Raw genomic sequence first — 12,820 nt, 5'->3', positions numbered from 1 at the left:
GTTGGCATTTTTTTTTCTGGTTTATATTTTTCAGATGGGAAGAGTTTAGAGAGGTCAAAAAGCCTGTCCCAAAACTCATAGCGAGTAAGTGGTGGAGCTGGGCTTCAAATCAGCCCTTCCTTTTAGCCATCACTTTCCTGCCTCCCCAGTGACATGAGATATTTAAGAACATTGCCCCTTCCTGGCACATAGCAGGCACTTCATATTATGACTGCCTTTCCTCCAAAAATCACAAAACTCTAATCTATTTTATCAGCTATTTAAAATAATTATGGTACTTTAAGACTTTTGCAGAAATTATGCAGTGAGATACCATGCAGATAGATGGTGTTTATTTTGTGTCTCTTGATGTCAGTTTCTCCTTTGTCCCTTCCACATTTCCTCTCTTCTCCCTTTCCTCTGTCCTCCCCACTTTCCCTCTGTTTCCCCAGCTCTGTTACTCTTCCTCCATCAGTCCCTCCCCCCTCCCCACCCCATCTCTTCCTCTGTTTCACTCAGACTTCATACTCCTTCTCTCATCCACTTTGCTTCTACAATGAGCTAATGACACACGCCAACTGCTTGCCTTGGAAAGGTTTGTTTCAAGCAGCTAAAATTCCATGACTTAGAACCCACCATATTTACAGGCAGAGCAAAAGCTAAATGTACTATTCTCTAGCACTCTCTAAGCAACTTGGAATATCGTTTCCTCATTCGTTCCTAGCTTCGATGGAGGGAAATAAGTGAAGTGGTATATCCCCTGAAGTGGCAGATGGTCATCTTGAACCACTAAATCAGGCTTTCTATTTTTTTTTTAATATAAATTTACTTATTTATTTTTTGGCTGTGTTGGGTCTTTGTAGCTGCTTGTGGGCTTTCTCTAGTTGCAGTGAGCGGGGGCTACTCTTCGTTTTGGTGTGTGGGCTTCTCATTGCAGTGGCTTCTCTTGTTGCAGAGCACGATCTCTAGGCGTGTGGGCTTCAGCAGTTGTGGCGCACAGGCTTAGTTGCTCTGCGGCATGTGGGATCTTCCCGGACCAGGGCTCGAACCCGTGTCCCCTGCATTGGCAGGCGGATTCTTAACCACTGCGCCACAAGGGAAGCCCCTAAATCAGGCTTTTTAGATTAAGAACCATTTTTTTCTAACATGGGTGATCTTAAAATAACACATATACTCAACCGAGATTGTAGGTTGTCCCACTTGTGCAAAAATATTGTTTCCAAAGACAGATGGATCTCATCTTGATGATGATTCTTGGGCCAGCCTCCAGAGAAGAACCATTCTTTCTGACAGGTCTTCCACCCTGATACTTGAAGGGCTTATAATTCCTAACGGGGCTCACCTGCACATCCCTACCTGTGTTGTTTGCCTCTCTGATTCAAACAATACCTACTCAGAGCAGGAGTCTGCAGAATCTGAAATCCTGGAAACTTCAGATGGAAGCAAATTCAGCTGCCAGTGAAAAGAGAAGGAATACATCCAAAAATTATTTAAAAATCTAGGAAGATAAGAAGTTCTGATGTTGAGGTGATTTAAGTCATGAGATTAGGTTTTAGAGACTGTCATATGTTATCTCAGTTTTAGTTTTAGTTAGTTCCAGGCTACTATAACAAGAACCCCATAGACTGGGTGGCTTAAACCACATTCATTCCTCACAGTTCTGGAGATTGGGAAGTCCAATATCAAGGCACTAGCAGATTCGGTGTCTGGTGAGAGTCCACTTCCTGGTTGATAGGTAGCCGTCTTCTCTGTATGTCCTCACACGGCAGAAGGGATGAGAGACCTGGGCTCCTTTTTATGAGGTCACTATTTCCACTCATGAGGGCTCCACCGTCATGACCTAGTCAACTTTCTAAAGGCTCTACCTCCTAACACCATCACATTAGAGGTTAAGATTTAAACATACGAATTTTGGAGAGGACACAAACATTCAGTCCATAACAGTAGTCATCTGAGATTGAGTTTCTGTTATAATGAGATGTGAACTAGTATATTGGCATCCGTGAGCTTTGTGTAATAACATGCCTATTTGGAACTTTGAATGGATTTCCAAGGTATGTTCCCATTAGTCCCTCTTCTTATCAAGATGTAGCCTAGTGGGAGCTGGTAACTTCTTTTCCATTTGCCTTTTCTTTTCTTTGTCTCTTGAAGCACAACAGAGCCATTGATAGTCTTCCAGTGCAAGTTCACCCTTGGAAGTATGTGTTTCCATAGTAAAAGGGAAGCCAAAGGCATGCAAAGCCACCAAGAAGTCTCCCAGGAGATGACACAGGTAACGTTTTCCAGCTCCTCGGCATTCTGTCCCCATTCTAGAAGTGTGTCTACAGTTTTGGCACAGCCTCTGTTCTTCACTGAGAGAGATGCCATGAGCCACAGGCCAATGTTTCTCTTTGCTGACTCTGATCACAGAGCTTTGTTCAGCATCTTCTGTGCATCCTTCAGAAGCTGCAGACTTTTCCAGCAACACCATCAAAAGCTGTTGTCACAAATACCTCTCCTACAGCAGTCAAGGGAATGCTTTTTCAGCCTATGTTCTTTCCAACTGAGTGTAAAATACAGTTATTAAATGGATCTCTCTTTCATTCATTATTTAGGGATATCAGCACATTTGGAGCCTCCCTGCAGCCCCGTTCTTTGACAGCGCATACCATTTCCGGGTAGCTGCGCCGGTAAGCTCTCTTTTTTTCTTTTCAGTGAGAAAGAAATGGGCCATTAGATAAATAAATAGATAAATAAACTTTAGCTACAATTAATTCTTACATTAATCATTCTCTCTTTTCTTTTCCCCCTTGTTCTGACAGGATTTAGCTGACTGTTCAACGGATCCTTATTTTGCTGGGATATTCTTTACAGACTACTTCTTTTACTTCTATCGACACTGTGTCTAATTTATTCAAGTTTGTTTGGGGACTTTACCAAAGAAAAATACTCAAATACAGTTAACGGAAACTTACAACCTCTTGCAACTTCTTTCTTCTCTTTGTAAAACATTCACATTTATTGCCAAAGGGCTTTTTCCAGGCTTTGGCTTCCAACAGTTTTGAGACATTAATGAGGAGAATAAAGTGTTTGCTGGAACTTGAGATAATGTGGTGTTTGATTTTGCCATGACTATGAGGAAAACGTTTCCTGGAGTAAACAGCACTGTTGGATTTGAAAATACTGCTTCTGTTACTAAGGAAGCTGTGAAGTCAAAATGGGTAGGCTTAACTTTACTTTGTCTTAATGTATCTCAATGCTTTTGAGAAAAACAAAAAGGCCTATTTCAGCCATGTCAACTTGGACCCACTAAACACAGACTCTTGAGAATTTGTGATAACCAAATGTGTGTTGGGGGAGGGGTGGGTGGTGTCTGATGCTGAGCTCACATTTAGGCAAACTATTGCTATGTGTAGGTATGTGTGTGTGCACACGCATGCACACTACATACACTAGCGTAGAGAATGTAGCTTGCTAATAAATTGGGCTTAAGAAAAATAATTGCAGTTCTACTTTGTAAGGTTTGATGGATGCTAACTTTCTGTATCCTCTTGGGAAGCACTAGCTTGTGACAAGTCCTTTAAGGTAACCCAGACAGTCTAGGCTCAGATAGTTGCATTTGATCTTCCAGTTGTCATTGATTTGTTTTGTTGTTCTTCCTCTACTTATAAGGGGTTCTCTTACAGAGCATTAAGACCCATTTCCATTGTTTATAGCTGAATTAGCTTTGGATATTTCTACCTGGTTTATGGGTAGATTTGTATGCCCTTCCCAACTTAGAAGAGCCGGAAATCCTCTAGCTGGAGTGTTATCAACTATATCTTTTATTTTCTGTATTCTGATGTTTTGACGTCTTGAGGTCTTGCTGACCCTCATGGAACACCACCTCCCAGGGTTAGCCAGTTCCTAGAGATAGTAAACAACTTGCCCACCTGCGATTTTTCAAATACAAACCAGCAAATCTGGAGCTCACACTCCAACCACCTCCTTTATCAAGTTCTCATAATGGGGGCCACTATCCACCTGCCCTAATCACTCCAGGGCCATGTACCAGACAACTAGGGACAGCCCCTATAGCCCAGCGCCTGCTACGATTACTCAACTAGCCAGTCCCAAGCCTGTTTGTTTCCCCTGCCTCACCTGTTCCTTCCATGGGAACCACAAAAAAGGCTTTTACCCAAGGTTGCTTCCTCTCCCCCTGCCTCCTGACTGACCCTGCTGCTTCCCAGTGTGGTCCCCCAAGGCATGGCATGTCTCCTCCTCTTGGGAACTGTAACAAACTACCTTTTCAATGGTGATCATCTTCTGATCTGTTGACCTTCCTACCTTAAAATTTTCATTAATACACTATATTTTAGGACATGGCGATTCAAGCCACTCTAGCTCTAGCTTCAGGTAGCAGGGCTGCTGAATGGCTTATCTTACTGTTGGCATGTGTGATACTGTAATTTACAATAAGAAATGTATATTTGATTTTGTCCCCAGTTCCTGGCACAGAGCTCCTAAACCTTTGGAATTCCCTAAGTGCTGAGAGAGATAAATTCCCTAAGTGTCTTTTGTTTTGTCAGTGAGGTGACATTTGGATGGCACAAAAGGATGGGGCTGGTTGCCAGGACAACCAATCATATGATTAGAGGGTTTGAACTTCCAGTCCCACCCGTGATTTCTGGGGAGGGACAAGGAGCTGGAGGTTGATTTCATCAATTAATCAATCATAATTAATCAATCATAATTTAATTAATCATGCCTATATAATGAATCCAGAGTTCAGAGAGCTTATGGATTGGTGAACACGTGGAGATTTGGGAAGACTGGCAGCCTTGGAGAGGGCATGGATGTTCTTCACCCTTTCTCTGCCCCTAACCCTGTGTACCTCTTCCATCTGGCTGTTCCTGAGTTATATTCTTTTATAATAAACACAGAATCTAGTAAGTAAAATGTTTCTCTGAGTTCTGTGAGCCACTTTAGCAAATTAATCAAACCCAAAGCAGGAGATGGGGTCAACTCTAATCTATAGCTGGTAGGTCAGAAGCAAACATGATAACCTGGGCTTGCAACTGGCATCTTAAGTGGGCAGGAGGGGGGGTGGGGGTGGGGCGTCCTGTAGGACTGAGCCCTCGGCCGGTGGAATCTGCAGCTGTGCCCCGAGAGACAGTACGAGAACCGAGCTGAGTTGCTGGACACCTCACTAGTGTCTGAGAATGGTCTGGTGCTGTGCGGGTGAGACTCCTCCATACAGTGGAATTGGGTCCCAGAACCGTGTTTAGCCTATGAGTCAAGTAGGATGAGGCGGATGGATATTTTTTCGCCCATGACAGTGGTAATCAGTAGGAATAAGTCCCCATTTGCTTATTTTCAAATGGGATTAAACACGTGCCACATGGATGGAAATTACAAGAGCTATTAAGAAAAGACACGTTCCTTACTGACACAAAAGGCATTTCGAAATAACTTAGGGACACAAAGGTAGTTTAACCCAGTAGGACCTGAGATTTTGGAGCCAAACAGTCCTTGCCTTGGTCCTGAATCCAGACTTTGTGTATCCTTGAGTGAGTTACTTAACTTCTCTAAGCCTCAATTTCCTCATTTATAGAAGAGGATAGTGAGTATCTGCAATAGATAGGATTAAATGAGATAAAATACGTAAAGCTCAGATAGGCTCTAAATAAATATAAGCTGTTATTGTTATACAGAACAGAATAGTTATAAAGATTACAGTGGGATAATAAAGGGACTGAGTAACTGAACACTCACACACAGAGGCATTCCATCAACTGTAAAAACCAAACTGCAGATAGAGCATATGCATGTGTATTACATAATTAATTAGACTCTTCTGCTGTTAAATACTAGTCAGTAGCCAAGTTACAGGAGTTCCTTTCGGCACATAAATCCCATGTTCTTATTCACTCACATATGTTCAGGATAATATGGGGGTTTCAGATATCTAGTTGAGTAATGTTGCCTATAAGGAGATTTCTGTAAAATGAATAGTTTCCCCACTAATCCATAAAAAACTGAAAGTCTTTTCCCCACAGAAAACTTATTACAGGAGATGTGTTGAAAGACTTCAGAACGAAAGGATTTAAGATAGTGAACAGACCTGTGGCAATCTGTGGCTTCTTGGAATCAGTTAGGACTAGAATAGACTTTGCTGCAAGTTTCTTTTTGTATTTACAGCACTTCTCCAGTTGTTAGACGTCCACTGTGGACCGGGCTGCTTCAGGCCAAAAAATTTTTCCTTGTGCCAGAGAATTTTCTGAATTTCTACTGGAGTATTCCCAAATTCACAGGATTAAAATGTCTATAAGAGTATTCCTCTCAAAAGCCCATAACTCCAGTCTAATCATGAGCAGAACATCAGACCAATCCCAGACAAGAGGCATTCTACAAAATACCTGGCCAGCACTACTCAAAATTCTGGAGGTTACCAAAAACAAAGGAAGTCTGGGAAATGGTCACAGCCAAGAGGAGCTTTTTTATGTTTTTTAAAAATTTTGGCTGTGCCGCGTGGCTTGCGGGATCTTAGTTCCTGGACCAGGGATTGAACCTGGGCCCACAGCAGTGAAAGTGCAGAGTCCTAACCACTGGACCGCCAAGGAATTCCCAAGAGGAGCTTAAAAAGACATGGTAACTAAATGTGGTGTTCTAGAGGGCACCCTGGAACCAAAAAAGGAGATTAGATACAAACTAAGCAATTTGAATAAAGTGTGGACTTAATAATAATGTACAGTATCAATATTGGTTCATTTTCTGTGACAGATATACCATACTAACGTTAAGATGTTAATAATGGGGGAAACTAGCTGTGGGGTTTATGGGAACTCTGTGTACCAGCTTCATAATTTTTCAAAATAAATCTAAATTTGTTCTAAAATAAAAAAATTATTTAAAAAAAGTAAGAAATGAAGTCCATAACAGCTGGGCTGAAATATCACATGCTGCCACAAGGTGTCATTTGTGATAACATGACTTCAATTCTGCGCATTAATTTAATTAGCTTCCAAATACCATAAAGAATACTATATGATATAAAATATAAATACTATAAAATATACAATAACACATAACAAGTAAGATTACAACGATTTTTCTTGAGTTCTAATATAGGAACTCAAGCTCTGTCAGATTTTTTTTTTAAACTACCACACCATAAAAATTCACTTAAAACAATTAGCATGTATGGGTTCAGACCTCCAGCATTTAAAACTAGAAACATTTTGTAGAGCTCTTAACCTACCTCTTCTTCCATTTTCATTTTTATTTATTTTTCCTACACAATTTTTCAATTTCAACTTTAGTCGCAGATTCCCAACAACACGTTATTTGAGTCGTGAAACTAAAGATCCTCAAGAGGAGAGCAACAAAGGAATTCTGTTGGCAGTTTACAAACCTCCTCTTACTGGATTCTCACAAGAACCTTGTGATGTTGGGAATGAGGGGAGTTACTCACAGTTCCCCACTCTACAGATAAGGAGACTGAGGCAGAAATAGGTTAAGCAAGGATAAGAGGTGAGCCAGATTTTCTGGTGTTAAATTAATCCACTTCCACTATATACATATCTTATTCAGCGTGGGCTGTCATACAAAATTGAAGCTTGGGTGGCTTAAACAACAGGAATTTATTTCTCACTGTTCTGGAGACTGGAAAGTCTAAGATCAAGCTGCCAGCAGGCTCAGTGTCTGGAAAGGGCTGTATTCTTGAGCTGAGACAGCCACCTTCTCACTGTGTCCTCACATGATCTGTCCTTAATGCATGCATAAGTAGGGAGGGAGAGAGAGAGAGAGAAATCAAGTTCTTTGGTCTCTCTTTTTACAAGGGCATTAATTCCATCATGAGGGCCCTATCTTCATGACCTTGTCTAAACCTAATTACCTTCCCCAAATCAGATCTCCAGATACCATCACACTGGGGATTAGACTTCAACATAAAACTGAGCAGAAGGGCTTCCCTGGTGGCGCAGGAGACATGGGTTCGTGCCCCAGTCTGGGAAGATCCCGTACCACAAAAAACAAAAAACAAACAAACCGAGCAGAACGCCGAAGGGGCCTTTCCAGGAACAGACCACCCCCTTATCCCTCACCTCTTGTTTATAGAAAAGCTTTAGCCTCCTAGGCCTTCTCCGAGTTCCAAAGAGCAAATTTAATCAGAGAAGTGAGAAAATGAAGAAACAAAGGAAAACAGTCAAGCAGACAAAAATAATAGTTTAGCCATAAAACAAAGTCAAGGACCTTTAGTTTCTCCTCAAGGGCTATTGATAATATCCTGAGCCATATTCTTGAATTGCTTTGCAGATACTAAAACCCCCATCAGGGGGAAGAAGTTAATTGCACGCCGACCACCAGCACGTAAACCCCAGACTGGTTGGAACTAGAAGGTTGATGGTTGAGATTCCCGAAATATCACCCTGTTACCTCATCATCAACCAATCAGAGAATTGCGCACAAGCCGATCAAGCACCCTGCAACCCTCTCCCTCACACTGTCTTTAACACCCTTCTCTAAAAATTCATTGGGGAGTTTGGATCTTTGAGCATAAGTTGCCCAATTCTCCTTGATTGGAGATAAACCCTGCAATAAATGCTGTACTTTCCTTCACCACAACTGTTGTCAGTAGATTGGCTTTGCTTCAACGTCAGGTGAATGGACCCAAGTTTGGTTCAGTAACAAGCATATGAATTCAACAGTGAGACAATTCAGTCAATATCATTCCATCACTCTACCCTTTGGAAATTTTTTCCTTTCTTCACAACTCTTTGAAGTTTGCAAAAGACCACCAACACAGATAATGACCCACCAAAAAGGCACTAACATGTTAATGGCTCTGGTAAGTGATACACTTACCAGGCCCTGTGAGCTGATAGGATTTATTAGAGTCCATTTAGTCATAATACAGAATAGAGGGCAGAGGGACAGACATGAGGGGAATCTCCTGTCACCAGCCACTAAGTTACATCTATTTATATTGCACCAGGGCTTAACAGCTCACTTAAGAATGCTAAATATCAACCTCACTCTGAGGAACACTTTAGGAAAAACTTCACTTGGCAAAGCTAAAAGTGTTTTGGTTTTCATTTCTTCAAGGACATATGTGATTGATTTTTGTGTCTTATACTAAAGAGCCAGTTGAGCTCTTAAGAAGCATCCAAGGATTTAAAATCTAGTGCATTTTTGATGAGTGGTTTTTTAAAGCTTGCAGAAGCACAGCTTCAGAAACCTCCAGTTTACCAACAGTGTTCCATATACAGCTCCCTCTTTTCTTGGCTGGATTCTGTGAATGGAGAAGGTCTTTGTCAATTCTTAGGATGTATTATTGGAGGAAGGGATGGATGCCAAAGATCACAATCTCAATCCTTCAATTTCTTCATGGCCCCACACAAATATAAACAAGATCACATTTTAGAAAGACTCTTGATAACGTGTCTTTGCCAGAGTTGAATTCTCAAGCCATTTTTAGCTGCATCAGTCTGACCTCCTGTTGAAATGCAGAATAACTGAGAAAAGAACTAGACTCAGAGCCAGGAAACTTGGTCCTGGTCCTGGCTCAGTAACTCGCCATTGGTGTCATCTTGGATACTTTACTTCACTTCCCCAGTTGCAAAATTGGATCCATAATAGTCCTGCCTACACTAAGGATTACTGTGGACCCTACGTGAGATATTTATGTAAAACCTCTTTGTAAAGTGGAAAGTGTACAAGTACAAGAATCATTAACGATGGTCCCTGGGAAGACATTATTTTGAAAGAGTAAGTTACAAGTTAGAAATTCTCACTTCCTTTAATGAGCTTCAGTCCATCATACTTAGAGTAAGTTACTTACATTTCCATCCACCATCTTCTTCAACTGGAAAACATGTAGCGCACAACAGATGCTCAATCAACATTTGTTAAATGAAAGGTGAGTAAATAGAAACATTGCCTCTCATTCACCAGGGAGTATGGCAAGATGACATACTGAAACAGATTTGAATTCCTCCCACTCTTTCATCGTGATATTTTTTGCTATTATTTGGAATAACAGAGTGTTATTATTTTCTTCTCCCAGCACATCTAAAACATCCGCAAATGACTTGCAATAGAAACTAGAAAGTCAAATGGTCTATTGTCTGTTAGAGGATTCCAGACCCTAATAGTCCATTATGGCTTATTATTCATCATTTATATTTATACTTCTGCATTTTATTCTGTACAGCACAACTATGTAAGTTTCTAAATTAATTGCATATTAATTGTAAAGTCTTTAATGAGTGTTTCATACTGTATCCAAACACTGAATGAATTATGACAGTAATTAAACTGCTGTAGTCTTCCCCTGAAGTGAGTTGTAAGATCTCAAGCGTCTCATCCTATACAATTATGGAAAAACATTTCCTTTTAGTGTAGGTATTCTTGGCTCTTAGGAGCAGTCTCTGGAATTATCTACCGTAGAGAAGCTACTCAAGATTATGTTAAGAAGAAAAAGGTTCTTAGTCACTTCACGGAGGGCCATTTACCTCTAAGAAAACACTCCACTATAGATGATCTTCTACATATTCAACCCCCGAGCTCTGTAACAGTTTGCTCATTTTCACTCTCACTCTCTCACTCACTTTAACATCTGTCGAGGACTTTCTATTGCCAGACTCTGAGTACAGTGCTGAGGCACAAGAGAAGCCTGGCATCCTTCCTGACCTTTCTGAGGCATCCACTGTCTGGTGGACTAGCCAGACAGCCATCACACAATATGAAAAGCACTGTAACTGTGACATTGACATTGTGCTGTGAGAGTACAGGGAAGGGGTGATACATCCTGCCTCTCAGGTAAATGAGAAAGTGGATTTAAGGGAGGAAAAGGAGAGGCTTCAAGCAGGAAGAGATATCTGACCTATTTGGATTTAAAAGGATGATAAGTATCGTGTGTGTGTGTGTGTGTGTGTGTGTGTGTGTGTGTGTGTGTGTGTGTGTGTGTGTGTGTGTGTGTGTGTGTGTGTGTGTGTGTTTAAACAGAGCAATGGAAAAAGGTAGCAGTTACATAGGAATCAATTTTTTCTACGAAAGAAGCTGCTTTTAAATGCACCAGGAACTGCGAAGTGAATAATTAACGCCTCCACCCACCTGAGCCAGCTCTTCTGCTAGCTTTGCTTACGGGAGAGCCACTCCTCTTTCTGAAAGACACCCCTTCTCTTCTTCGGCTCCAAGAGCTGGTCATCTGTCCCAGAAGATTCAAGGAAACTGTGGGAAAGGCAAAACAAGTTGGGTGGGGCACGGGATGACTCAGGGAACTGGCGATGAGACTTTGGATGAGGAGGAAGGAGGCTGAGCCTCAGGACAGGGACTGACTCATCCACAGGTACCGCTTGCGCTCTCTCTGTGGTAGAGGCATGATAAACATTTGTGCAGTGGGCAAGGGCCAGCCGTATGTAACAAATGCCCACAAGTCTTTTGGTCACTCTGCCCATTTTAAAATAAAGCGGTTTTCCTTCCTAAAGAAAGCTTACTTCTCATTTTTAAGTCTCAGGTGCTCATGCTCATAGTATCTCCTGGAATGCCTTCCTCCTTATTTTGGTTGTAGCACCCACTGATTTTCTTTTTGCAATTACCTTGCCCAGCTTTCAGTCCCTGTGAATCAGGTGAGGTTGACACCATTCCCTCACTCGAGAGAAGAACCCAAGCCTGAGCAAAGAAAATATTGCATTCCCTTGGCAACCGTGACTGGTTTAGTGGTAAGCATGTGACCCAAATCAGGCCCATCGGAACCATCCCTGGGAGTCTGACTGGAACTCTAAGCAAAGAGGTATTCTCCATGGGAGTTGTTAAGCTGGTAGGAGTAAGCCCGGAGCCGCTGGGGCCTCCCAGCATCATGGTGGATTGCTCGCCTGAGAATGAAGCTAACACAAAGGAAAGTGGAGCTGAGATAGGAGGACAGATTTCCAAGCCTGATATCTGCTCCCCTTCCCTCTGCCCCCTTCCATGGATGTAGCACTTAGGTGGTCTAACACACTTCCACTTTGCTTTAGTAGATTAAATTTGGATTCTGCCACATAGCCAAAAGAATTGTGATGAATCTCAGCCCTAATCAAGATGACTCCAGATCCTGATACCTTATTTATGAGTGTGTTGGTCACTTTCAGGGTTTGGAAGGTGGTACCTGGAGCTGCTCTTGCCTGGAAGGCCAGGCTGCCTATCCATTCCTCCTTTCCCTAATGGCTGCTATGTCCTAGGTGACAATCAAAGACAAAATTAATCTCATATTTGTATGGTGCTTTCCATGTTACAATCTTACAATTATTTCTCTCCTTTTTTTTGCAAGCAACAAAAACTTAAAGGAGCTAAACTAAAACTATACCAGTGGGTTTATTGTATTAGAATATAGAAGAATTACACACCAAATGTAGGAAGTAAATTTGAGCTGAGCTTTATGGGGACTAGGGGGTTACTAGAAGTTTCTCCCACCATCTCTCCTCTTTTGGGAAACACACAGCATCTTGCCTGTTTCTCTCTGAAAGGCCGCTTCATTCTTTTTTCTACAGGCCAGCTTCTCTGTCCACTCATTTGCTTGCACCCATTAGAGCTACTCCTAAATATAATCTCAGGCCCCAAGTCTCCATCAACTTCCAACTTGGCTCTCCAGGGCTAAATGACTCAGTCTCTCAAATTTCAAATTCCTGTGAAAGAGACTCTGACTGGTCCAGCCTGGCTCAGCTGTCCACTGGCATCTAATCAGCTGAGGCCAGGTAAGAGGGTCGTGTGGCATGTAGGGCTGCCCCTTTTAGGCTGGAGGTAGTGGTGGATAGATTCTCTAAGTAGGGAATGTGGAAGGGAAGGAAATTATATCTTCAGTTAAACCTCTTTGTCTCATTTGATCCCCATATTTCTGACAGAT

General features: G+C 41.8%; 2 protein-coding genes across 22 annotated transcripts in view; one reads left to right on the top strand and one right to left on the bottom strand.

The window, feature by feature from the left end:
- Positions 1 to 11,167, top strand: part of MYRFL (myelin regulatory factor like) — a 123,440-nt gene extending 112,273 nt beyond the window's left edge. The window contains exons 23-25 of one of the 2 annotated variants that reach the window (XM_079938286.1): positions 2,131 to 2,251; positions 2,574 to 2,648; positions 2,781 to 11,167. In XM_079938286.1, the coding sequence (XP_079794412.1) occupies positions 2,131 to 2,251; positions 2,574 to 2,648; positions 2,781 to 2,867 (283 nt within the window). In that variant the 3' untranslated portion in view covers positions 2,868 to 11,167. Of the gene's footprint in view, positions 1 to 2,130; positions 2,716 to 2,780 lie in introns of those variants that run through there. The other variant, XM_079938285.1, reaches the window with a different exon arrangement.
- Positions 1 to 12,820, bottom strand: part of LOC307194899 (uncharacterized protein) — a gene marked incomplete at its 5' end in the record, with an annotated part of 247,522 nt that overhangs the window by 42,187 nt on the left and 192,515 nt on the right. For all 20 annotated transcript variants that reach the window (XR_013830654.1, XM_079938311.1, XM_079938325.1 and 17 more), the window contains one exon: positions 11,053 to 11,169. The remainder of the gene's footprint in view (positions 1 to 11,052; positions 11,170 to 12,820) is intronic.

Source organism: Stenella coeruleoalba, assembly GCF_951394435.1.
Source record: "Stenella coeruleoalba genome assembly, chromosome: 11".
Lineage (NCBI taxonomy): Eukaryota > Metazoa > Chordata > Mammalia > Artiodactyla > Delphinidae > Stenella > Stenella coeruleoalba.
The sequence above is the reverse complement of the archived record's forward strand: the minus strand, read 5'-3'. Positions and strand labels throughout refer to the sequence as shown.